Source organism: Myxine glutinosa, chromosome 11 (assembly GCF_964187855.1).
Source record: "Myxine glutinosa chromosome 11, kmMyxGlut1.1, whole genome shotgun sequence".
In the NCBI taxonomy this organism is placed as follows: Eukaryota; Metazoa; Chordata; class Myxini; order Myxiniformes; family Myxinidae; genus Myxine; species Myxine glutinosa.
The window spans coordinates 123,708,960-123,733,041 of NC_136271.1; the positions used below are offsets into that span (position 1 = coordinate 123,708,960).

At 47.0% G+C, this 24,082-nt stretch overlaps 1 protein-coding gene across 1 annotated transcript in view; it reads right to left on the minus strand.

Annotated features, from left to right (window-relative positions):
* Window positions 1–24,082, minus strand: part of LOC137414879 (thyrotropin receptor-like) — a 126,297-nt gene that overhangs the window by 14,010 nt on the left and 88,205 nt on the right. Inside the window, exons 2-5 of the mRNA XM_068100428.2 lie at window positions 21,699–21,770; window positions 5,441–5,515; window positions 4,993–5,067; window positions 3,432–3,506 (exon numbers count right to left, since the gene is read on the minus strand). Of these exons, the coding sequence (XP_067956529.1) occupies window positions 3,432–3,506; window positions 4,993–5,067; window positions 5,441–5,515; window positions 21,699–21,770 (297 nt within the window). The remainder of the gene's footprint in view (window positions 1–3,431; window positions 3,507–4,992; window positions 5,068–5,440; window positions 5,516–21,698; window positions 21,771–24,082) is intronic.

The window sequence follows — 24,082 nt, forward strand, 5'->3', positions numbered from 1 at the left end:
CAGGTTGGTCGGAGCGATGAAGAGAAGGACAAGTTCTGGTGTGCTCTAGAGAAGCTGATGGAAAATGTGAAAGATGAGGAAGTTGTTGTGGTAGGAGGAGACCTAAATGGACATGTGGGAAGGAGTATGGACGGTTTTGAGGGAGTTCATGGGGGTTACGGATATGGTGTGAGAAATGGAGAAGGTGAAAGGATTTTGGAGTTTGCTGATGGAGCTGATTTGTTGATTTGTAATACCCAGTTCCAGAAAGAGGATAATAAGCTTGTTACATACATGTCAGGTGGGTCGACGACAACCGTTGACTACCTGCTGGTGCGTAGGCGAGATAGGGGGCACCTCCAGGACACAAAGGTGATCCCAGGGGAGGAGGCTGTTTCACAGCACCACTTGGTTGTCTGCGACATAAGGGTGAAAGGTGCGAGGAGAGCTCGGCGAGTGAAGTACCAACCGAGAATGAAGGTGTGGAGGTTGAAAGAGGTGACAGTGAGGGAGGCATTCAAAGAGAGGCTGAGTGTGGTAGAGGATGATGTGGTTGAGCTTGAAAGTGGTTGCATGTCAATGAAAGATAGTCTGTTGGGAGCCGTTGGTGAGGTATGTGGATGGACAAAAGGACCACCGAGGCACTTGGAAACATGGTGGTGGGATGATGAAGTTGGAAAGCAGATTGACGAGAAGAGGAAGAGGTTCAAGGAGTGGCAGAAGGCGAAGGGTATGGGGGCAGAAAAGGCAGAGCATGAAAGTTATAAGGCAGCCAAGAAGGCTGCAAAGAAAGAGGTAGCAAAGGCGCAGGAGGCATGTAGGAAAATGTTCGGAGAACGCTTGGATTTGGAACAGGGTCAGAGAGCGGTATTCAGGATTGCAAAGCAGATAGCGAAAGAGAGGTGTGATGTGATGGGATTGAGTTGCTTGAAGGATGAAGTGTGAAAAATCGTTGTGGACCCAGATGGAATTAAAAGAATATGGAAGAGATATATGGAAATACTGTTGAATGCAGAGAATGAATGGGATGGCAACATAGAGAGTAACCCAGTTTTAGGACTGGCAGAGAAGATAACCGAGAAGGAAGTTGAGGAAGCGATAAAAGCAATGAAGAGTAGAAAAGCGGGAGGGCCGACGGGAGTTGTGGGAGATATGTTGAAGGCAGCGGGAAATTGGGGTGTGAAGAAAATGACAGAGATCTGCAATCTGGTGGTGAAAGAAGGCCGCATTCCAGTGGATTGGGAACTGAGCACCCTCGTCCCTCTATACAAGGGGAAAGGTAACCCTCTGGACTGTGGCTCGTACCGAGCGATAAAGTTATTGGAGCATGGAATGAAGGTATTGGAAAGGGTGTTGGAGAGGAGGATAAGGAAGAAGGTGAAGATCAACGAAATGCAGTTTGGATTTATGCCAGGAAGAGGAATGACAGACGTGCTTTTTATTGTGAGGCAGTTGCAGGAGAAGTACATGGAGAAGAGGAAGAAGTTGTTTCTTGGGTTTGTTGATCTGGAGAAAGCATTCGATGGGGTTCCACGTGAAGTAGTGACATGGGCATTGAGGAAGTTAGGAGTGGAGGAATGGTTGATCAGAGTAGTGATGGCAATGTACAAAAGAGCGCGCACAGCTGCAAGGACGAAGGACGGGAGCAGTGGTGAGTTTGAGGTGAAGGTGGGAGTGCATCAGGGATCGGTACTAAGTCCACTACTATTTGTGGCTGTGATGGAGGTGCTGGCTCGGAACGTAAAGGAGGGTTTACCGTGGGAGTTGTTGTATGCAGATGATCTGGTGTTGATTGCAGAAAGTACGGATGGACTGAAGGAGAAGATGAACAAGTGGAAGGAATGTATGGAGACAAAAGGTCTGAAGGTGAATATCGGAAAAACGAAGGTGATGGCAAGTGGTAAAGCATGTGGTGAGGTGGAAAGAACTGGGAAGTGGCCGTGTGCTGTGTGTAGGAAGGGTGTCGGAGTGAATTCCAATCAATGTACAATGTGCGCTGAGTGGGTTCATCAAAAATGTAGTGGTTTGAGAGGGTCATTAACCAGTGTGGCAGCTACATTCAAGTGTAAGGTCTGCACAGAGGGAGCTGCAGATGGACGAAATGTTGAGTTGGATCTTGGAGATGGCATGAAGCTGGAAGGTGTGAAAACATTTTGTTACCAAGGAGACATGTTGAATGGAGAAGGTGGATCAGACTCGGCAACGGTTGCTCGAGTGAGATGTGCATGGAAGAAGTTTCGGGAACTTAGTGGCGTGCTGACGAGGAGGGGAGTGTCATTGAAGCTGAAGGGGAAGGTGTATGCTGCAAGTGTGAGAAGTGTTATGATTTATGGGAGTGAGACATGGGTAATGAACGTAGAGCAGCAACGAAGGCTGGAAAGGGTGGAAATGCGAATGGTTCGGTGGATGTGTGGAGTATCGTTGAGAGAGAGGAAGACAAATGATGAATTGCGAAAGATGATGGGAATAGAGCCTCTGATGGATGCTGTGAAGAGAAACAGGTTGAGATGGTTTGGTCATGTGTTGAGGAAGGATGAAAGTGACTGGTTGAGAAGAGTGATGGAAATGAATGTAGAAGGAAGTAGAGGACGGGGAAGATCGAGAAATACTTGGCTAAAGATGGTCGAAGAAGAAATGAGGGCAAGGGGGGATGCAGAAAATAGTGCAAAATGGAGAAGATTGTCATGGGGACTGCAAGGCTGACCCCTGCTCTTGCAGGGAAAATGGCCTTAAAATGCCTGTTGTTGTTGTCCGCAAAGAATAAATATGATTTTCTCTGCAACCGTTGGTCCAATTGACAGGATATTTTCACCATATGTGCACCTCCACCTGTATAATTTTTTAAATGATAATTAAGACGTCATACGTTGCGTAGTACGGGCGCCATCTTGGAAAAACTGAAAAACTTTGCACCTCTATATCTCCGAAAGCGCTGAATAGAAAAAATTGAGACATGGCTCCTTGTCAAGTACTCCCCATGGGGAATAAAATATGTTAATGACGATATCATAGGTGCCTCCATTATGACGTCATACGTTACGTAGTACGGGCGCCATCTTAGAAAAACCGAAAAACTTTGCACATCTATATCTCCGAAAGTGCTGAATAGAAAAAATTGAGACATGGGTCATTGTAAAGAACTCTCCATGGGGAATAAAATATGTTAATGATGACGTCACAGGTGCCTCCATTATGACGTCATAATTCGACAAGCACAAAACTTCATCTGATCAAGATGAAATTTCTTAAGCGTTATCTAGGGATAAATTGGTGGAGAAAAAAATATATTATGACATCGGGCACGTGGTTCGGCCGCTATATTTGAACACAAAACCCTTAAAAACCACCAAAAACATATCCTGGCGAGGGCCTGCAATCTCTGATTGCTCTTTCTTGTTTATGTTTGCATCTCATTGCATTCTGTTCACATCATGTTTGTGTGTGTTGCTCACAAGATAAAGTATATGCTGGTGGAATGAATCGACCACTGCTGGGGAAAACTGAAAATTCCAGTGTTTGAGATGATGCTGGAAAAAGAAACATTCATATTAACATAATTCCATTCATTTTATGGGATCATGTTTTAAAATACTCCATCATTTTATTCTTGTATGCAATGTAATGCTTGTCTTACTGACTTTACCCATACAACTGTATTGTTATATGGGAAGCTACTACCATTTGTAATTAATTTGTCCATCAGCGTGCCAGAAATAATCCGAGTACACTTCAGGAAAGACACTATGGGATCTTTATGGTCCAACAGCTAATGCTTATCTTCACCTTCTTCAGCTAATGGTAACTAGTACATGGGACATCCGGCTTATCGTCCATCAGATGGACGGTGCACACATCAATGCCTCGCCCTGCTTGCGCAACACCAGGATGGAAGTTTATCGTCAGTTTGCGAATTGAACCCAGGATTTGGCAGCTCAAAGGTGAGTGCGTTATGTCTGCATTGAACTGTCGGACAAAAATAACAACATGATTAATATGAACCACCAAATCATTGAAATGATGAAATTTAATTTATATTTCCAGAGCATTTATGTTTTCCCAAGGGATCAATGGATTTAAAAGCCAAGCCAAATCAAAACAAATCAGAGATACTCTCAGATCGGCACCAACTTGCGGATAATACCTTTTCCCAAATAAACTCACAATGGTCTCCAAACAACAATGGCCCTGCTTGTGCAGCATCCAGATTCACTCCAAAAGCCAAGCAGCTTAGTGTGCAACCATATGCCATCAATTAAAATCGCATGTCATCTGCCAGCAAACTATTGTTTCATTGCGATCTCATTGCTGAAACATTTCCCATTCCTACACTTTAGAGCTTCTTTAATCATTTCCAAGCAACTGTTTTTTCTGAAAGCTTTCACGAAGGCATGGTAGCAAATTCGACCAGTTGTGGAGGAGCTTGGAGCTCACACACTCATTTAGATGAGCTTGGAGCTCATGCACTCATTTAGAGGAACTTGGAGCACACGCACTCATTGAGAGCATCTTCGAGCACATACACTCATTTCGAGGATCTTGGAGCACACCCACTCATTTCGAGGATCTAGGACCGCACCCACTCATTTAGAGGATCTTGGAGCACATGCACTCATTTCGAGGATCTAGGACCGCACACACTCATTTAGAGGAGCTTGGCATGCACACACTCATTTAGAGGATCTTGGAGCACACACTCATTTAGAGGAGCTGGGAGTGCACGCCCTCATTTAGAAGATCTTCGAGCGCACACACATATGTAGAGGAGCTGGGAGTGGACACACTCACTTAGAGGATCTTGGAGCACACACACACACACTCGTTTGGAGGATCTTGGAGCGCTCACACTCATTTAGAGGATCTTGGAGCGCTCACACTCATTTAGAGGATCTTGGAGTGCACGCACTCATTTAGAGGATCTCGGAGCGCTCACACTCATTTAAAGGATCTTGAGGCGCACACTCATGAGGGATGTGAACGCAAAGCACGCGCAGAGGAACCGCTCGTGGTACTTACAGATAATTTAGCTTGGGGAGGTCACGGAAGGTACCGGGTCTGATGTTTTCGAGACTTCTCACATTCTTGATGATGCTGAGAAAAGACAAACCGATGGCAGCGTTCACTTCATCATATTTGCATTGATCTAAGGCACGTGTATGAGGTTGTAGATCAACCACGTGCAGGATGAGGACATTAGTAGACGTTAGGGTACTATTAGATGTATTGTAAGAACGTCAGCAGACGATGGGCACAAATTTGTTTGGCATGTGCGATGAGCATCATGAACCAGGTGTTCAGATGGGAGCACCTGTAAATAGGATAAAACATTTATAAATATGAAGCTAATTCGTCGCAACCTAAAAAAAAAATGATCACAATCTTTGCTCCGAATTTCACATATTTTCTCCAAGACATTCATGGTAATCACATCATCGCCAGGGCTGCAGCACTCGCTGACACTCACATACTGGTTATTTCAGGAAGATCGCTGAAGGCGTTCGCTTCAATGCGGCGCAGGCTCGTGGATATCTGTAATGCTCTGGAAATAGAAACAAGGAGAAAGAAATTCACTCTTTATTTAAAAAATAATCGGATAATACGGTTAATTTTTTCAGTTGCCATCTATTTATTACATATGCACAGAGGGAGACGGTGTGTAGATAGTGCATGCCGAGAGGACAGGATTATGCGGGTGTATCACGATATTTGGCATAACGATATAATATTGTTTGTATAGTCCAATCATAACCCTTCTGGTTAGGGTTTTTACTGCGTAGCCCATCGGGCAAAGCCATCTGGAACAGTTTTGTCTGTCTGTATGTATGTATTGTTACGGACCGCGGATTAGATGTTATTTACCGAGCGCAGGTCACCGCGGCCGAACAGTTGCTCCCCGTTTCTTCCCTTACACTCACCCGATTCACCCAGACGTTGGCCAAATCGCGCTATGCTAAATCAATGATGGAAAGGACACGACGACTGGGAAAGAGGAAACGACGCAAGGGGGGTACAGTTCTCAAGACCTCCGGAGGAGGGTATAATTACAGTGGTGGAGAAAAGGGGGTAGATTACAAGGCAGAGTGAGGTAAAGACACAGAAGAGATGGGCACTTAAATACAATCTTATCTATTCCCGGACAGACCACGGACAAACGGACAAGGTAGACTCACACGGGGATTGATGGCGGGAATGGGCAGGTCGGTCGATGGCACAAGGTGCACCTTGGCTCGGGGACAGGATAAAGTACGGTTCAAAAGATGCAGGGAGGTCTCACAGCGCTCGGAGGTGGTCTTGCTTGCTCCAAGCTCAGCGCGCATCTGACGTCACCTCCCTCTCACTGCGCATGCTCAGCGGGGAGTGACACGCCCTCGGCTGGTTGGTTGGTTCCGCCCCACTGGGGCCGGTCCGCCGCTTCCATTGGGTACGGGGGTTACCGGGCTCCGCCCTTGACGAGGAGCCGACAGGGAGCCCCTGTTTGGTAACCCCGTCGAGCACATGTCCGATGGCGGCTCGTTGGGAAGGCCTGGTGCCCTCCCACCACCCCTACCAACCAAGCTGGAGTGAGGACGCGCACTCCCTGCGCTCGTTGTTGTTGTTGTTGCTGAACTGTGAGGAAGAGCTGCGGGGAGGTATTGGGAGGTCCTAAACTTCCTAACGGTGCCATACAATCACATTCTGGTGCAACGAAGGGTCAGAATTAATGGAAACGAATCCTTAACTAACATAGACTAAGAATAACTAGCAAGATGTCCTATAGTTGTCTTACATGAGATGCGGTGAACCTGGGTGCGACATTTAATGGGGGAAATAGGGGGAGGTCGGGTCTACAGAGTGTTGTTTACAGAAAATGGGACTAGGGAATGGGGGATTGGGGAGAGTTGGGAAGTATTGAGGAAATAGGGGAATATTTACAAGCGGATATGGATGGATGCAAATCCCATATCCGCAACACTGCACCCTTCTCGACCTCGGGGCGTCCTGACCCGATAAATTTTTACCTACTTTAGTGTGGCACTCAGATGTAGTTCCCTCTACTATTAACTCAACCCTGAGTGCGACAGTTTTACAGATGTTCACAAATGAGTAAATATGTCCCCCTGTGACGTTGCACCCTTCTCCTAACAGAAACACACCCACAGGATAACCGAATCGCAGAAAGCATCCTCAAACTAAACATACAGCCGGTAGGGAGCATCATTTATACAAGACTACACTGATATTTACACTACGATCCAGGACCTGTTCTTTGAGGAACACATGCAGATGTTATGCATAGAGAGAGCACGCATGCCAGCATCGATACACCAACCCACAAGTGCCCTGTGGCCCTATGGCCTTTAATAATGTGCAGAGCACCCCGTCCAAGCACCAAAAGCACCACCCCATAATGCACAGTCAGCACCATCCGGTGCACCAATAAAGTGTTCAATAACAATGCACCATCAAGTGTCCATGGTCACCGGTGGTGTCGCAGCCGGCCGATGTTCTGCCGCTGGTCTTGCCTTCATGGAGTGCACTTGGCCTTCTGGCTTCTTTAAAAATAAAGAAAGGCGCCAACCGCATCCATTTCTTAATTGTGGCCATCAGGGGGCCAACTAAAAGTGGTTCACCTGTATGGCATAGGTGCCACGTTGACCTAGGTCCATCCACGGGTGGTGCTTGACCGCAAAAGAACTGCGGTCCATTGTGGGCGGCCACAAAAATTGCGGTCCATATGGTGTATCGATCCAGGCAGCAAGCAGCGGAAGTACAGGCCCACAACTGCGGAGCCACCACCTCTCTCTCCTCTCTCTCTGCCCCAAAGCCAGATCCTCGGAGGTGGGAGACAAAAGAAGACAAGTGAGTAAGGTGGTAAGGGCGCAAAAGTGCACGCAATACAAGGTAATGCACACTGGGGGCACATGGGAACCAGGTGAGACAGGTACGTTCCTACCGTACCCACCCCCCCCCCCCCCCCACCAGGTAACCTACATTGCCCCTCCCTTACCCCTTACTGTATCCACAAAACACAACACTACCCATAAACATCTACTTTACACATCAACAAATGTCCCTACTGTCTTCCCCGTTCCTCCCATAAACCAAATTCGTCTTCTCTCCCTCCTAACCAATCAAATTTGCCATTTCCAACTCTACATCAAAATTTGCCATCACCAATTCATCATCAGTCCCTCCTAAGGAGGGAGAGATGGAATCACCCCAATGTCTCATCCACGTCGTGATGCGTCTCACAAATCCAAACAGCAATTCTCCTCTCCTGCAACACAAAACAAAGAAAACACAGGTGTGGAGTCATCATCATCACCTCAGGTAAGTGGCTGCGTATGGTGCGACAGGTTCATCAATCCTAACTATTTCCTAAATGACATTAACACACTTTACACTACCCGGGGTCTTTCCCTGCCAATCCATTGGCCAACTTACACTATGGGTTCTAAAAACCAATTCCCATTGACCAAACTGTGGTGCTTCTCAATTTGGGGTCTCACTCCCCCGATTCATCTCCCGGTGCCCTTGCACAATTTCTGGGCTGCGACGTGTAGCTCTCCCAGCAGGTCTACCCACCTGCACACCTCCACCACTGCAGTTGCCACCCGAGCTTACCTAGCTCCTCACCCTAACCTAACTAACTGGGGAAGGCCCCTCCTGGCTCTGTCACCCCACTCGGTGCCCTCTGGCACTGGGCTACCCGGGTCCGCCCTCCGGATCCTCGGGCCCCATCCACAGCTTCTACCGGCTCCCAGAGCCCACCTGCGGCCTCACCTGGCCGACATCCTCACAGTGGTGGAGTGCCCAAACCAACTACACACACTAACAGGCTACACGCCCAGCCATTTCCACAACACTAATGCACCCATCCAAACATCATTCTTCCACCCGCACCACAGATGCCAATATCCAACCACAATTTACCTGTACCCTCTACCTAACACTTACACTACCCGCCCCGGGTATCCGTGATGGGGGTCCATTCTTCCCCCATTCACACCTTCGCACCACGCACACCACTCCGTACCACTTACTCCAACTCTCTCCACACCACTCATTCTCTGCTCCATATATTCCACACACCTGTACTTGCACACCTGTGCTCTCATACTTGGTGCCGCCTGCACCCTTCTCTCCCCCAAGCGCATTCGCGCTGATCCACAACACTCACTACTCACCATGACACTCATCCGTAATGCTCTCTCATTCATCACTTGTACACTCACACACACCTCGGAGCATTGCCTCACCGATGCCTCATTTGAAGCTGCTCACCAGCACTTCCATTCATACTGCATCATCTGCTCTGTCTACTCCCTTCTAAAACTCGCGCTCCTCCGTCTTCCCTTTAAACTATTGCGCTCCCACGTCATTATCATCCACTAAGCTACTACATCCCCACTACAGGTACCCTTGTCACTAACTAATCTTAACGTTACCTAATGTCATCTTCGCTAGATCCTATCAATATAACCAAGCCCTCCCTGGCTCGGTTGTCATAGCCACCCCATAAACTATAGCGCATTTGCCCCCACTTTGTGAGGGATGACAGAGTTGCCATCCCACCACATCGGGCATCTCCCACTACCAATTTTGCACATCAAATTTCAACAAATCAAAAATTTGCCAATCACTACCCATCATCTGCCAATCATTACTGCCAATCCTTTGCCAATCATCAAATTTTGTTTTTTCTAATTTCGGGTCCAGACCACTATCCTCATCATTACAGTCTACTTACTAATGCCTCTCGGTGCGCCAATTCACTTCTACAGCCCGGCTTCGTAAAGCCGAGCAATGAATGCGGGTTGTTTGGTGCCAGCGGCTGGATACGTCCCGCATTCGGTGCAGGGATGGGGGCTTACCCGGGCCGAGATCCCACGCACCACCTCGGCACGGAGCCATCCCATGGCCCGATCGCGACCTGCTGGAACGCGTCAACAAAAGGGGGTCGCCATGACGACCCTTCCTATCGGGCTGCCCGCTCCGCCTAGTGGAGCACGGACGCGGCCGTTCAAAGCGATGCCCAGCGTGGATCGCGTACGGCAGTCCTTTCGAACCCGCCGTGGTTCGGATCCCCGCTGGTCCTCGCGGCACGCGAAGCTCCCCGACGCGCACCGAGGGCCCGATTCGGCTAAATGTCGTTCTAACCGCTAACCCGGTTACCGTCGATGCCTCACCTGCATGCTTACACGCATATGCTACCCCTTTCTTGGTCATACATCCAGCCTTCTCCCTGCTCTTGGTCATTGCACCTTCTCTTACACACCCAGGTACACGCATTCCGCTCACAGACTGTCACACACCTGACCACCGAACACCTTGGCACACATTCGTCGCTCGCACACCTCACCAACACACCTCTTCGCGCCCCCTCCTCAGTCACCTCCTCTGTGACAATCACAGGTGTGCTCTCACTCGCACACCCAACCACGTGCCTCACTACCAACTCAAGTGTGCATTCCCACACACGCTCTACCATTCCAGGTGTGCATCCTTCCATTCCAGGTGTACATCCTCTCTCACCTGCCACCACCAACTCACGCTCCATGCCACTCTTACTACTTTCACCACCACTCTTGACAGCGCACTCACCCTTACTCTCGACAGCGCACTCACCCTTACTCTCGACAGCGCACTCTTTCCTCATGCACCTGTCCGTTACACACCTTTCTCACGCACCCTCTCCCGTTACATCCTCTGTAACACTCACCACAGGCGTGCATTCTCCTTCACTCTTGACAGCACACTCTTTCCCCATGCACCTGTCCGTTACACACCTTTCTCGCACATCCTCTTGCACACCCTCTTTCGTTACTTCCTCCGTAACACTCACCACACCGCGCTTCCATGTGCTCCCTCGCACACGCGCTACGACCGACTCACTCTCGACAGCACCCTCACTCCTTGGCGCGCACTTTTTCCTCACACACCCCAGAGTCGGACTTTCTCGCACACCTCCTTTTTCGCACACTTCACCAACGGCCTCTCACGAACACCCGGGTCCATCTCGACCCCCAAGCTTATGAAATCACCTGGCGCATCATACGCACGACCATATTGGTCACCACTTACACCGGGGCCTCTTTCTCTTCGCTTCTCCTCCATCACCTGCGGATCCCTCATCCGGTTAATGAGCACATCATCACGATCCGAACACAGACTTTGGACCAATTCTTTCACTTCCTCTTTTATCTCTTTCTTATCCCCTCTCCGTCGCTTCTTAATTTCGCTCACCCCTTCTTCCACTTCTTCTAATTTCTGCTTCACCTCTTTTATTTCCCGGTGCGTCTCCTCAAGTTCGTCCTCTAAGGCTACCTTGACCGTTTCTATGTGCGTCCTCACCTGCCGGTCCTTCGTCTCCATTACCTCTGTCACCTCGTCCAACCTCGTTGTCAGTCCCTCACGTACCATCTGACATTGCCTCTGTGTCGCTATCAAGTCATTTTTTATGTCGTTTTGTGTTGCTTTTAACCCTCCTCGTACCGCAGTGTTCCTTTGAACCTGCTCCGTTAGTTCTTTTTGTCCCTCCGTCAGCTGTTCCACTCCCAGCGTCAACTCCTCTATACCACCTTGCAATTTTACAGTCCCCTTTCTCACCTCCTTCTCCATGCGCTCCTCACAGTGCCTCACCTCCTCGCGCACTCCTCCGACCTCCTCACTCACACCTCTTCTGATCTCTCCTCCCATCACTTGCATCTCCTGCCCAGATGCCACCCTCATCTGCTCCATTTCCTCCCTGTGAGCATCCAATTTAGTTTCTACCCCCATTCTGACCCCCTCTATCTGCTGCCCCATTTGTTTAACTTCCCTTTCCGCTTGGTCCCTCATGTCCCTCAATTTGCCTTCCATACTGTTTTCTAACCCCTCTAACCCCCTTTTTCATCCCTTCCATTTGATTCTCTTGAGCGGCCATTCTGTTTTCTACCCCCGTTAACCCCTCCTGTATTTCCCCTAATCTATTGTCTAATCCTTCTATTCTACTCCCTAACCCTCCGATCTGGGCCCCCATGTCCTCCCTCAATTTCTCGCTATTGGACCCCATGTCATTCCTTAAACCCCCGATCTGGTTTCCCATGTCCTCCCTCAATTTCTCGCTATTCTGGGCCAACAGGGCCCCTATTTGCGCCATGAGGACCTGCATGTCCATCGGCGGCACGGGTACAGCTACCGCAATCCCCTGCGCGGCGCCGACCTGTTGTTCGCGCTCCTCTTCCCCATGCCTAGCGCCGCCATTTTGCGAACCTGCCGCCCTCACTGCTTCACTCTCCTCATGTCCCTCAATTTGGTCCTGGATCGACCCTGCCTCACTCTCCTCTACCGGAACCCAGCCGTCTTGATCTCCCATAGCGCGACTTTCAAAATTCGGGTTTTTGTACAACAAAAGCAAATTTCGGTACTTTATAATTTTGACCAAATTTTGGCTAGATGTTTTTTGTTTTGTTTTTTGGTTCGGGCCTCGTATCTCACTCCCAGACACCAGTTGTTACGGACCGCGGATTGGATGTTATTTACCGAGCAGAGGTCACCGCGGCCGAACAGTTGCTCCCCGTTTCTTCCCTTACACTCACCCGATTCACCCAGACGTTGGCCAAATCGCGCTATGCTAAATCAATGATGGAAAGGACACGACGACTGGGAAAGAGGAAACGACGCAAGGGGGGTACAGTTCTCAAGACCTCCGGAGGAGGGTATAATTACAGTGGTGGAGAAAAGGGGGTAGATTACAAGGCAGAGTGAGGTAAAGACACAGAAGAGATGGGCACTTAAATACAATCTTATCTATTCCCGGACAGACCACGGACAAACGGACAAGGTAGACTCACACGGGGATTGATGGCGGGAATGGGCAGGTCGGTCGATGGCACAAGGTGCACCTTGGCTCGGGGACAGGATAAAGCACGGTTCAAAAGATGCAGGGAGGTCTCACAGCGCTTGGAGGTGGTCTTGCTTGCTCCAAGCTCAGCGCGCATCTGACGTCACCTCCCTCTCACTGCGCATGCTCAGCGGGGAGTGACACGCCCTCGGCTGGTTGGTACCGCCCCACTGGGGCCGGTCCGCCGCTTCCATTGGGTGCGGGGGTTACCGGGCTCCGCCCTTGACGAGGAGCCGACAGGGAGCCCCTGTTTGGTAACCCCGTCGAGCACATGTCCGATGGCGGCTCGTTGGGAAGGCCTGGTGCCCTCCCACCACCCCTACCAACCAAGCCGGAGTGAGGACGCGCACTCCCTGCGCTCATTGTTGTTGTTGTTGCTGAACTGTGAGGAAGAGCTGCAGGGAGGTATTGGGAGGTCCTAAACTTCCTAACGGTGCCATACAATCACATTCTGGTGCAACGAAGGGTCAGAATTAATGGAAACGAATCCTTAACTGACATAGACTAAGAATATCTCGCAAGATGTCCTATAGTTGTCTTACATGAGATGCGGTGAACCTGGGTGCGACATTTAATGGGGGAAATAGGGGGAGGTCGGGTCTACAGAGTGTTGTTTACAGAAAATGGGACTAGGGAATGGGGGATTGGGGAGAGTTGGGAAGTATTGAGGAAATAGGGGAATATTTACAAGCGGATATGGATGGATGCAAATCCCATATCCGCAACACTATGTATGTATGTCCCTCACAAACGTACACCAATCAGAGCTGAGGATTTGGTCACATGACAGGGGTGAATGTCATGCCATGTGATATGTCATGGGATATGATTAAGTCTGTGATATCATTACGGCATACGATGGTCGACTCCACACACCGCCATTTTGATGTATATGCCATTCAGGCCGAACATATCGTCGAACCTGTCATATATCACAATTGCCATGTTCTCCCTTTCCTTTTTCATTCAGTGTGAAACACAAGCAAACCGATTGTTAAAATGACCATCAAATGTCGAAAGCATCGCCGTTACGGCTCTTCCAATGACAGTACGGATAGGCCTTAGGCTTCATGTCTTCATGCCTCATCTTCAGGCCGCTTCAGACAAATTAGCACAGGTTTCTCAATACAGTAGTATTGTTATCGTAATAATAATAATAACATTAATAATAATAATATCGTAAATATAATCATAACACTGCAATCCCTTTGTCGTGACTGCAAAGTCACTGGATTGAAGCGGTGTATGGTTGGTTCATTGTTGACTCGAAACATATAGAACTTGATGGTATTCATAGAATACTTACCCTGTGCAGTCAACTTGGTGTGAGCCAACTCTTCTGTTTTTGAACATTTCTTTTTTTGTGATCCAATATGGCTGCCAGACCACGTGAGCAATGACATCATAAACTTATATCCTCTAATATAATTGTTTTTTTATTTATTTATATTCTCTAATCATGCTCAATAAATTTCAAACTGATCAGACTAAGCATTGTACCTGTCAAATTATAGCGTCATAATTATGGAACCAATGACGTCATCGTTAACAACACCTATCGATAACATATGGAGTTATTTACAATGAGCCACGTTTCAATTTTCTCCACAGAAAGGTTTGAAAGATATAGAGGTGTAACGTTTTTCCAAGATGGCGTCCAAACCACGTGACCTATGACGTCATAATTATGAATATAAAATTTCTACAGTCGGAGGCGCTCCTATGGTAACATTTCGTGTCAATCGGACCGACGGTTGCCAAGAAAACGAATTTTTAAAATGCAGACACGGCACACGTACAGCACATGGCACACGTACGCACCTGAATGCTTAACCCCGCTTTTCGCTTCGCGAGCGCAGGGTAATAAACCAATGTCTCAATGCAATATCTTCACTTCCTTGGTGACAGACAGCTTAGAGCATTACATTACTTCAAAAAAATGTAATACTTACATTATTTGTTAACTTGTATCCCCACCCAGGGCACACTATCCTCTTCAACTAAATTATCAAACAAGCCCGGCTACGCCGATGTTCGACTTTCAGTCTTGTTTTTGTATATATCAATATGGGAGACCAGACATGGAGCGAGATTTCTGCTTGCATTACTTGCCAATCCGCCTAAGTGACCTGACAGACTCGCCTGCGCTGAGGAAGCTCTTGGAGAATAGCCAGAGAGATGTTGACTCTCAAAAGCATGTCATCAGTGAAACCAATTGGAGCAGAGGATGAGCAGGAGACTTTTTTTGTATACGTAGTTGAGGATCGTGGAAGAGCTAGCGCTAGTACACTGAACGGATCAGAACGCAAGAGGATAAAATGTACAGCAGAAAGAGGATGGAAATACCAAGAGCAGAGCGGAAAGCCAAGACAGAGGGAAGTGGAGGAATGAGGCACAGAAGAAGATGCATGGGGTAGATAAGATGGATACAGAAAGAAACTCCAAGGAGAGAAAACTGACAAAAAGGGAAAAGGATTGGTGCGGGGCTAACAAGGGTACAAATGATCATGGTTTTAGATTGGGGGCGATATGAGATGGTGGTGAACAGCTGTATTGAAGACCTGGAGAGAAGAGTGAGAATAAAGAGAATGTGGAAATGAATTTTACAGGTGGGGAAAAAGGGAAACAAATGAGCGGAGGTGAGCAGTGATCCTGGATTTAGGGAGTTTCACCGGAAGAGAGGAGGGGACACCCGCCGGACAAACATCGGGAGGGGAGGTGGTAGGTGAGAGGGGAACTCAGCCCGGAATGTGAGCAAGACAAGCAAGTCAAGCTGAGCAAGATGTGAGGCAGAGGAGCCAGCCCATAGGGGAGAACAGGACTCCATCAAGCTGTGGATAAAGGCCTGGTAGGTGGATTGAGAGTTCAGGTGTACCAAGGAAGGACCCTGTACGACGGAGGTTGCCCAGTCGGCGGCTGGATTTGGAGGCCAACTTTGAAATGTGGTTTGTCCAAGAAAGACCATTGCTGATAGTGAGACCCACAAGTTTGAATGACTGAACTTCCTCAAGAGGATTGTTAAGAAAGTCGATAGGAGGATTTGCCAGACGATACTTTCGGAGAGAGATAGTGAGTGCATGAGATTTGTGAGGATTTAAAGACATTCCAAGTGTTTGACAAGCTTGTAATTTTGTCAAGGTGTGAAGAGAAGGAAGAGGCTGCATCATACCTGTCTGAAGGATGAGGGATTTCATGGAAGAGGGTGGATTCATCAGCAAAACAGAGATAAAGGGGACTTTCCAGAGAGTCAAAGGGATAATTAATGAAGATCAGGAATAGGACTGGGTCCAAAACATTGGCTTGCGGTTCTCCAGCCTTTTCAGGGGGAAGATCCTATTGAGAACCACGCGCTGGCTATGAGAGTAAATGAAGTCAGTAAGCCCTGTGTGGAGTTCGCCTTGGATGCCATGGGCAGAGAGTTTGGAGTGTAAGGCAGGATTCCACACTGTATCAAAAGCACAAGATATGTCCAGAGAGACGGCCCTGATCTCATGTCTGACATTGAGGGCCTCCATCCTTTGTTGGGTGAGTGGAAGCAGCATGTCCAAGGTGGAGTTACCTGGTCTGAATCCAAATTGGTGATCTGAGATGAGGTTGTTGGAGAAAAGGAAGGATTTCACATCAACTGTGATGATGGATTCCATGACCTTGCTGATGATTGGAAGTAAACCGATAGGTCTGTAGTTGAGGGGATCCGTTTTTGCACCTTTTTGCATAATGCAGTGATGTCGGCGGATTTTCAATCAGATGGAAAATGACCGAACACAAATGACAGGGTGAAAAGAGCAGAGAGAGAATGTGCAAGTGGAGCAGAGTCGGATTTTAGGACACACGAGCAGAAGCCGTCCGGTCCAGTTGCTGAGTCATAGTTGAGGGTTGAAATAACCTTTTCAGGTGAAGACACAGATCAGGTATATAACGCATTTGGTACAATGTACATTCGGTTTTGTGATTGGAACATTTTTCAGAGAACTGTTATGAAACAACAGTGATGGCCATAGATCTTGTGGTTTTCTGCCATGATGGAAAGAGGATTTGGCAGAAGAAGAGAGGAATAGGCAGAAGAAGAGGGGATTACGCAGAAGAAGAGAGGATTACGCAGAAGAGAGGATTACACAGAAGAAGAGGATTCGGCAGAAGAAGAGAGGATTCGGCAGAAGAAAAGAGGAATAGGCAGAAGAAGAGAGGAATAGGCAGAAGAAGAGAGGATTACGCAGAAGAGAGGATTACGCAGAAGAAGAGAGGATTACGCAGAAGAAGAGAGGATTCGGCAGAAGAAGAGGAGATTCGGCAGAAGAAGAGAGGATTATGCAGAAGAGAGGATTAGGCAGAAGAGAGGATTAGGCAGAAGAGAGGATTAGGCAGAAGAGAGAATTAGGCAGAAGAGAGGATTAGGCAGAAGAGAGGATAACAGCGCCACCCCCATGATTAAGCAGACGAAACAACCATCGCATTAATCTGTAAGACCATCTCTGCCGAGCTACCAGCATATGGACACGGGTGATTTGAGTGGTGAATTGAACACCTGTGTTGGCCTGCTGGCAAACGATCTCACCTCGCTAGATGTGTTGTCTAACATCACTGCCGCTTTGCCCTACACATCTGAAGAGCTCAAAACCCTAGCTAACAATACCCAGGACCACCCCACCTGCCTCCCCTCCACAATCCTCCATCAACCATCACCCCAACAATACCCACCTCCATCCCACACGAACATCCGGACAAACTTAATCTTTAAATTAATCTTCATTCTGAAGGAGAGGAGATGTAATGTAATGCTGTTCCTCTTCCGTGTTTTGTGAAATAATATATATGCTCTTGCAACTCGAAAGGGATTGCGTGAGATCTCGCGAGAGTATGCCACAGCGTAGACCTGACAAATAAGGCAGTTATTTGACACTACCCCACACCCTTCCCCCAACCCCCTCCACAATCCCCCATCAACCGTGTGCCTGGGAGGGGGACGATGTTGAGTCCATTCCGCGGCGTGTCCGTGCCATATTTCTTCTGGAGTTAAAGTTCATAACTGATTTTATTTACCAATTAATACAAAATCCCTGATAAACCATCGATTGAATGGAAAAACAAACCTACAAATCTGGAGTGAACATTCAACCGGCGTTTTCATCTGCACTCCCAACATCGCCATCTTCACGAACTCCATCTTCGTCTGATTCGCTCGCACAAGGCTCGAAACGATACGGATCCACAATGCCCGCAAAAGCGTTTCCATTATTCATTTTGCTTCAATAGTTTCTTCAAAATCCCACTGATCGTTTCAACATCCTGAGAACCTTCAGAGTTGCTAATGAAGGATGTATCAGTATTGGAATCCAAGCTCTGAATGCACTGTTTCTATTTCTCAATGTAAGTTGCCATTTGGATCAAGGTGAGTTAATGGTGTGACGTCAGTGGCAAAATCGACAACCGACATGAGCTATTTTCAACACTTTCCGATTGGCAATTTTTTTTCAAAAAAACTACCCTTCAGATAAGACCCTGATTAATGATTTTCAATGGATTTCAGGAAAAATGTTTTGCATTTTCCTCGCCCTTTCATAATGAAGTCTTCAACTTCTCCCCCCCACCCCCCCCCCCCCAAACCCCAAGTCCACAAACACTCCACCCAACCGCAAGTCCCCCCCGAAAAACCCCAAACACAAATCCTCAACCCTACTCACACCCTTCCAAAGCCTCCAATCCCCTCTCCCAACTCTCTGCCTCCCCATCCCAACTCTTTGTCCTGCCCTCCCCCTTTCTTAATGAAGTCCTCGACTCTCCCCCCGCACCCCCCCCAAAACCTAAGTCCCCAAACCATCCCACCAACCCCAAGTCCTCAATCTCCCCTCCCAACTCTCTGCCTCTCCATCTCAACTCTTTGTCCTGCCCTCCCCCTTTCTTAATGAAGTCCTCGACACCTCCCATCCAAACCTAAAGTAATCCCACAACACCCCCCCCCCCCCCCCAAACACAAATCCTCAACCCTCCTCACACACTTCCAAAGCCTCCACTCCCCTCTCCCAACTCTCTGCCTCCCCATCCCAACTCTTTATCCTGCCCTCCCTCTCTATTAATGAAGTCCTCGACTCCCCTCCACCCCAAAACCCCAAGTCACCCAAACCTCCTACCAACCCCAAGTCCTCAATCCCTCCTCCCAACCCCAAGTCGTCAACCCTCCCTCCCACACCCCCACCCCCAATGCCTCAACCCCCCTCTCAAGTTCTCACACTCACCTCTAACCTATCTAACCTGGGTTTGAATCCAGACCCCAGTGTTTCACAGACGTGTTTTCACACAAACTATCATCCAGGTGTTTCACAGCCGTTAAACTGGGCATGGACGTTAAATTGTCCCTCCGATGGACATTAAACTGGGCATCCCTTCTGCTGAAATGAGTTGATGGGCGTTATATATACCCACGGAGTCCTTCACGAAGAGTCGGCGAGTTATCGCCAGCCACCTCAACAAATTCGAAATTGCTGCCCTAACTGCTCCTGGGAAGGCAATGGCAAACCACCCAGCAGAACCCTTGCCAAGAAACTGCTCGGGGAACACTGATGCTCAATAACAGAGTATGGTACACATCAGAATCAGAACTTTACAGGTATCGGACTTTAGACCTTGACATATACAACTGTCATTTCAAGTGACTTGGGTTAGTAATTCATTCTCATGAGATAAATCGCATTCATTTAAAGCACCTGGTGTTGATTTTGGACAATATACTGAATATTGTGTTGAAAGAAGCGGAAATCTCCTGTTAAACATCAAGTCCTTGGCTCGCTTTAGGGAAGACAAACAAAGCAGACAAACAACTAGCCTTGAATGATGGTTTTTTGTGAAATGAGATAAAATAATAAGACATTATTTCATCCATTAGAAAGAGTTGAGATCTCCCACACTCTTCCCTATCTTCAAACCTTTCATGCTACTCTCTGTTTTGTGAACCTCATAAAATTGTAATCTGATTTATGAAGATACTTCTTTGAAGTTCTGTGGTTATGTATCATTGGGAGAGGTCATTAATGGTAGCATTTCTCCCTTTCGAGATGTCTACTTCCGACTTTCGTTCCTGGCACAATCCGACCAGACAAAAATGGTCCCATTTGTACCACTATGTAGTCCCACTGTGTAGTCCCACTGTGTAGTCCCACTATGTAGTGCTGCATCTCAGAGCAAATAGGCATTTGTAAGGAGTTTTAATTCTGCTATCTTATCTTCTTCTTCTCTTGTATGTAGCACAAACCTGAAAATAGCATAATTTGCTGGGGGAGCGAAGGGGGGCGTGGCTGTATCAGAATGGAACGCCCACTTTAATGCTGATGCAATGCCCCACGCAGGATGAAACTAGAACGGCACTCGGTAGAGGGCACTCATCCACCAGGTTGAACAGTTTACGTTTTGTATCCCACTGATAGGTTGGATCTGGATCCGGACCCCCACCAAAATCGAATCGAATCGTCCTTGTCACACACACATGTCCACCAAGTTTCGTCAAAATCCGTCCACAACTTTTTGAGATATCCTGCTATGTATCGTTTTTGGCCCTATCTCCCAATGGCGAAGAATCACTTAAAAATTAAATAACCCTCATATCCGAACCATATTCAGATCTTCACAAAAATCTAATCGAATCGTCCTTGTCAGACACCCAACTGGTCCACCAAATTTCGGCTGAATCCGTACATAACCTTTTGAGATATTGTGCTCTACATACATCGTTTTTGGCCCGATCACTCAACGGTGAAGAATCACTTGAAATAAAAAAAATTCTCGAATCTCGATTCGGATCCAGATTTGAATATTCATCAAAATCGAATCGATTCGTCCATGTCATATACTCAACCTGTCCACCAAATTTCGTCTGAATCCGTATACAACTTTTTCGAGATATCCTGTTCACAAACAGACAGGGGTGAAAACAACCTCCGCAACCTAACACAACAACCACCATCTTGGTTCATGTCCCATCCACAACCATGATCTTTTCTACCCCCATGAAACCGTCCCCAAGCCCACCCCTTTTTGGGTTTCCAGTTTTCACTTCCACTTCTGTGATCGATAATTTGCTGCCGTCTCCATCTTGCTCACCCAGTGTTGTTCTCATTCACATTCTCCTCTGCTGTCGGATACTTGTCTGCACCCACGTTACCACCGAAGTTGGATGGAGGTTATGTTTTCACCCCTGTCTGTTTGCTTGTGAACAGGATATCTCAAAAAAGTTGTGGATGGTTTCAGACTAAATTTGGTGAACAGGTTGGGTGTGTGACAAGGACAAAATGATTACATTTTGGTAAAGATTTGGATTCAGGTCCTTAAATTTTTAAACGATTCTTCACCATTGAGTGATTGGGCTAAAAACTATATATAGCAGGATATTTCAAAAAGTTAGGGACAGAATTTGACGAAACTTGGACAGGTTGGGTGTGTGACAATGAAGAGTTGATTCAATTTTGGTGGAGATTTGAAGCTGGATCCGGATATGATAATTTTTTAATTTTTTAAGTGATTCTTCACCAATTGAGTGTTTGGGCCAAAAACGATATGCAGCATATTTCAAAAAGTTGGGGACGACTTGTGGCAAAACCTAGTAAATGAGTTTGTTAGGTGAGACGAACAAGCCAATAATTAGATATTGGTTCAGGTCTGGATCCAGACATGACCTATCAGTGGGATACAAAACGTAAACTGTTCAGCCTGGCGGAGGTATGCGCTCTACCGAGTGCCTTCTACTTTTGCTTTGTTACATCTTGGTCCATTCTGCATTCTATTCCTCCATGAGCCTCGATTCTGTATACAAAAAATCGTGGTCAATGGTGTTGCAATCTTGAGAAAACGCATTGAAATGTATACTTACATCCGAGTAACATTCTTCATCCTCCTGAAGGCAAAAGACGGGATAGTGATGAGCTTTGTTTCCATTATGGTCCTGCAAAGACAAAAATGGCATTGGTCAAAGCAAAAACATCTATAGCAGCATCAATAAAACCAACAGCAGTGTATAATGCAACGGTACAAATTAGTTGACATTGTACAAAATTTACCTGAACCTTTTCATTAACGTCACAGAAGCATCACTTGTGATGATTTTTTTTTTTTGTATACACGGTCGAGGCTCGTGAAAGAGCTAGCATTGATCACAAAAAGACAAACTGACACATAAAACATAAGATAAAGGGAGCGGGAGACAAGATGGAGAGCAGGGACATCGGGAGATCTGTGGGAGGGAGAGGGCTTGGGGGGAGGCGGCATGGGAAGGGGGGGGGGGGTGGGAGAGGTAAAAAAAAAACACATGGACACTACTAAGACTTCCAGGAAAGAGGTCGGTATTTCAAAAAAGTGGATCTGGGGTGAATTAACGGGGGTAGAAAAGATCAAGGTTTTGGATGGGGGAAGATAAGAGATGGTGGTGAACATCTGTTTTAAAGACATTTACTTCAATAAATTAACAGGAAACTGTAATCTCATCTCACAGAAAAACATTTTAATTTTCTGTTTACAACTTTTTTTTTCAAATGTGACAAATTTTCTGCTTAACTTTTCTGAATGTAGCACGATTTGAGACGAATGGTGAACTGTTCACATCCTAAAGACAATTGCAGCCACTTTTTCATGGGAGAGAGATGTACCAGGTAGACTTCCTTGAGGGAGACACGGTATCTGGTTTGGGTGATTCTTCAAACCGATTGTAAGGTCATATCTGGGGCTTGTGAATGCACAGGAAAAGTTTAAAATCAACTTTAGAAATAGCCTCGAATGGGCTGGCAGTCATCTCATGAGGTTGTCGTTCAGAACTCTGCTGATTTTGGAGGACCTGCCGGGAGCCCTCCTGACCCCCTGGGAGCCCTCCTCTCATACGAAATCGAAACATCTAAGACCGGGAGATCTTGCAGACCATCACGTAGAAGCTCTGTATCGTGTTTCAGAGCAATCGGTTAGTAAATAAGGGACGAGTAGGGATCTGACGTTTCAGGAGGTAACCCACCCGTGGGAGCACCCATGGTCCGAAATCGAAAAATTGAAGCCCGAGAGATTGTGTAGGCGACCGTCTTATATTCATGTGTCAAGTGTCAGAACAACCAGGCGGGTGATAGTGACAAAAAGTTAACAGATGCATGGACGGACAGACGAACATCACGACCCATTTTATAAATTCATCTCTTCGAGAATCGAGATGGCATGACCTAAAAATGATATTTATTATTAATCATGTTAGGTAGGGTGGGGGAGATGGGTGGGGAGAGTGGGAGCTGTTAATAATATGTTGTTCGTTTGGATCTAGAGCTACAACATAAATCATGTGAGACAAGCGTGGCTCCGCGCCTCACCACATGTCGCTTCAGAGGAATAGGCATCTTTGACCATGCCTGCTTTCTCAGGGAGTGAGGGATGGTGGGAATGGTGGGTGGGGGCTAGAGGTGGCGACAATTGGTATTGGTGGGTTGGGGGAATGGTGGAGGGGGTATGGGATGGATGGTGCTGGGGGGGATAGTGGGGGAGCTTGGCCAAATATATTTTGTGCACCGATTGAATATCTACTGTAAATCAGAAGTCAGAACCCAATACGTAGAAATAACAAGTACAAAAAGTTTTAATTAAAACAAAAGCCGCGTCGATGTTACACAATGCCTAGATGCAGCTGTGCTGAAAACGTCGATGTTATAGGCACAGGACATTCCTATTGATTCGATTACTTGATGTTATTTTTGTGCAAAGTGAAAATATATCTCGGCAATTTCCCGTGTGTGGCGACGAATTTTTAATATATCTCGGCATTTTCCCGTCTGTTATTTCAGGCGGTGTATGACTGACTATGCCGCGATGTAAAAAAATATATATCTCGGCAATTTCCCGTATGTGGCGACACGTGAACGAAGCTATGCTCCTCTCTCCACATTATTGTGACGACGTATAAATTAAATATTTCATCGTGACGATTGTCATCAAATGGACGAATTTTTAATATATCTCGGCATTTTCCCGTCTGTTATTTCGGGCGGTGTATGACTGAGCATGCCGCGATTTAAACAAAATATATATATCTCGGCATTTTCCTGTCTCTTATTTCGGGCGGTGTACGACTGAGCATGCCGCGATTTAAAAAAAAAAAATGTCAATGGACTTGAAGTTACAGGCCTTTGAGAATTCATTTCGTTCTATAAAGGGCAACTTTCATCGTATTTTCTTCCCGTTTTTTTTCAACCGAGTCAAACTATGTTGGCGACTGTGAAAAATGAAATG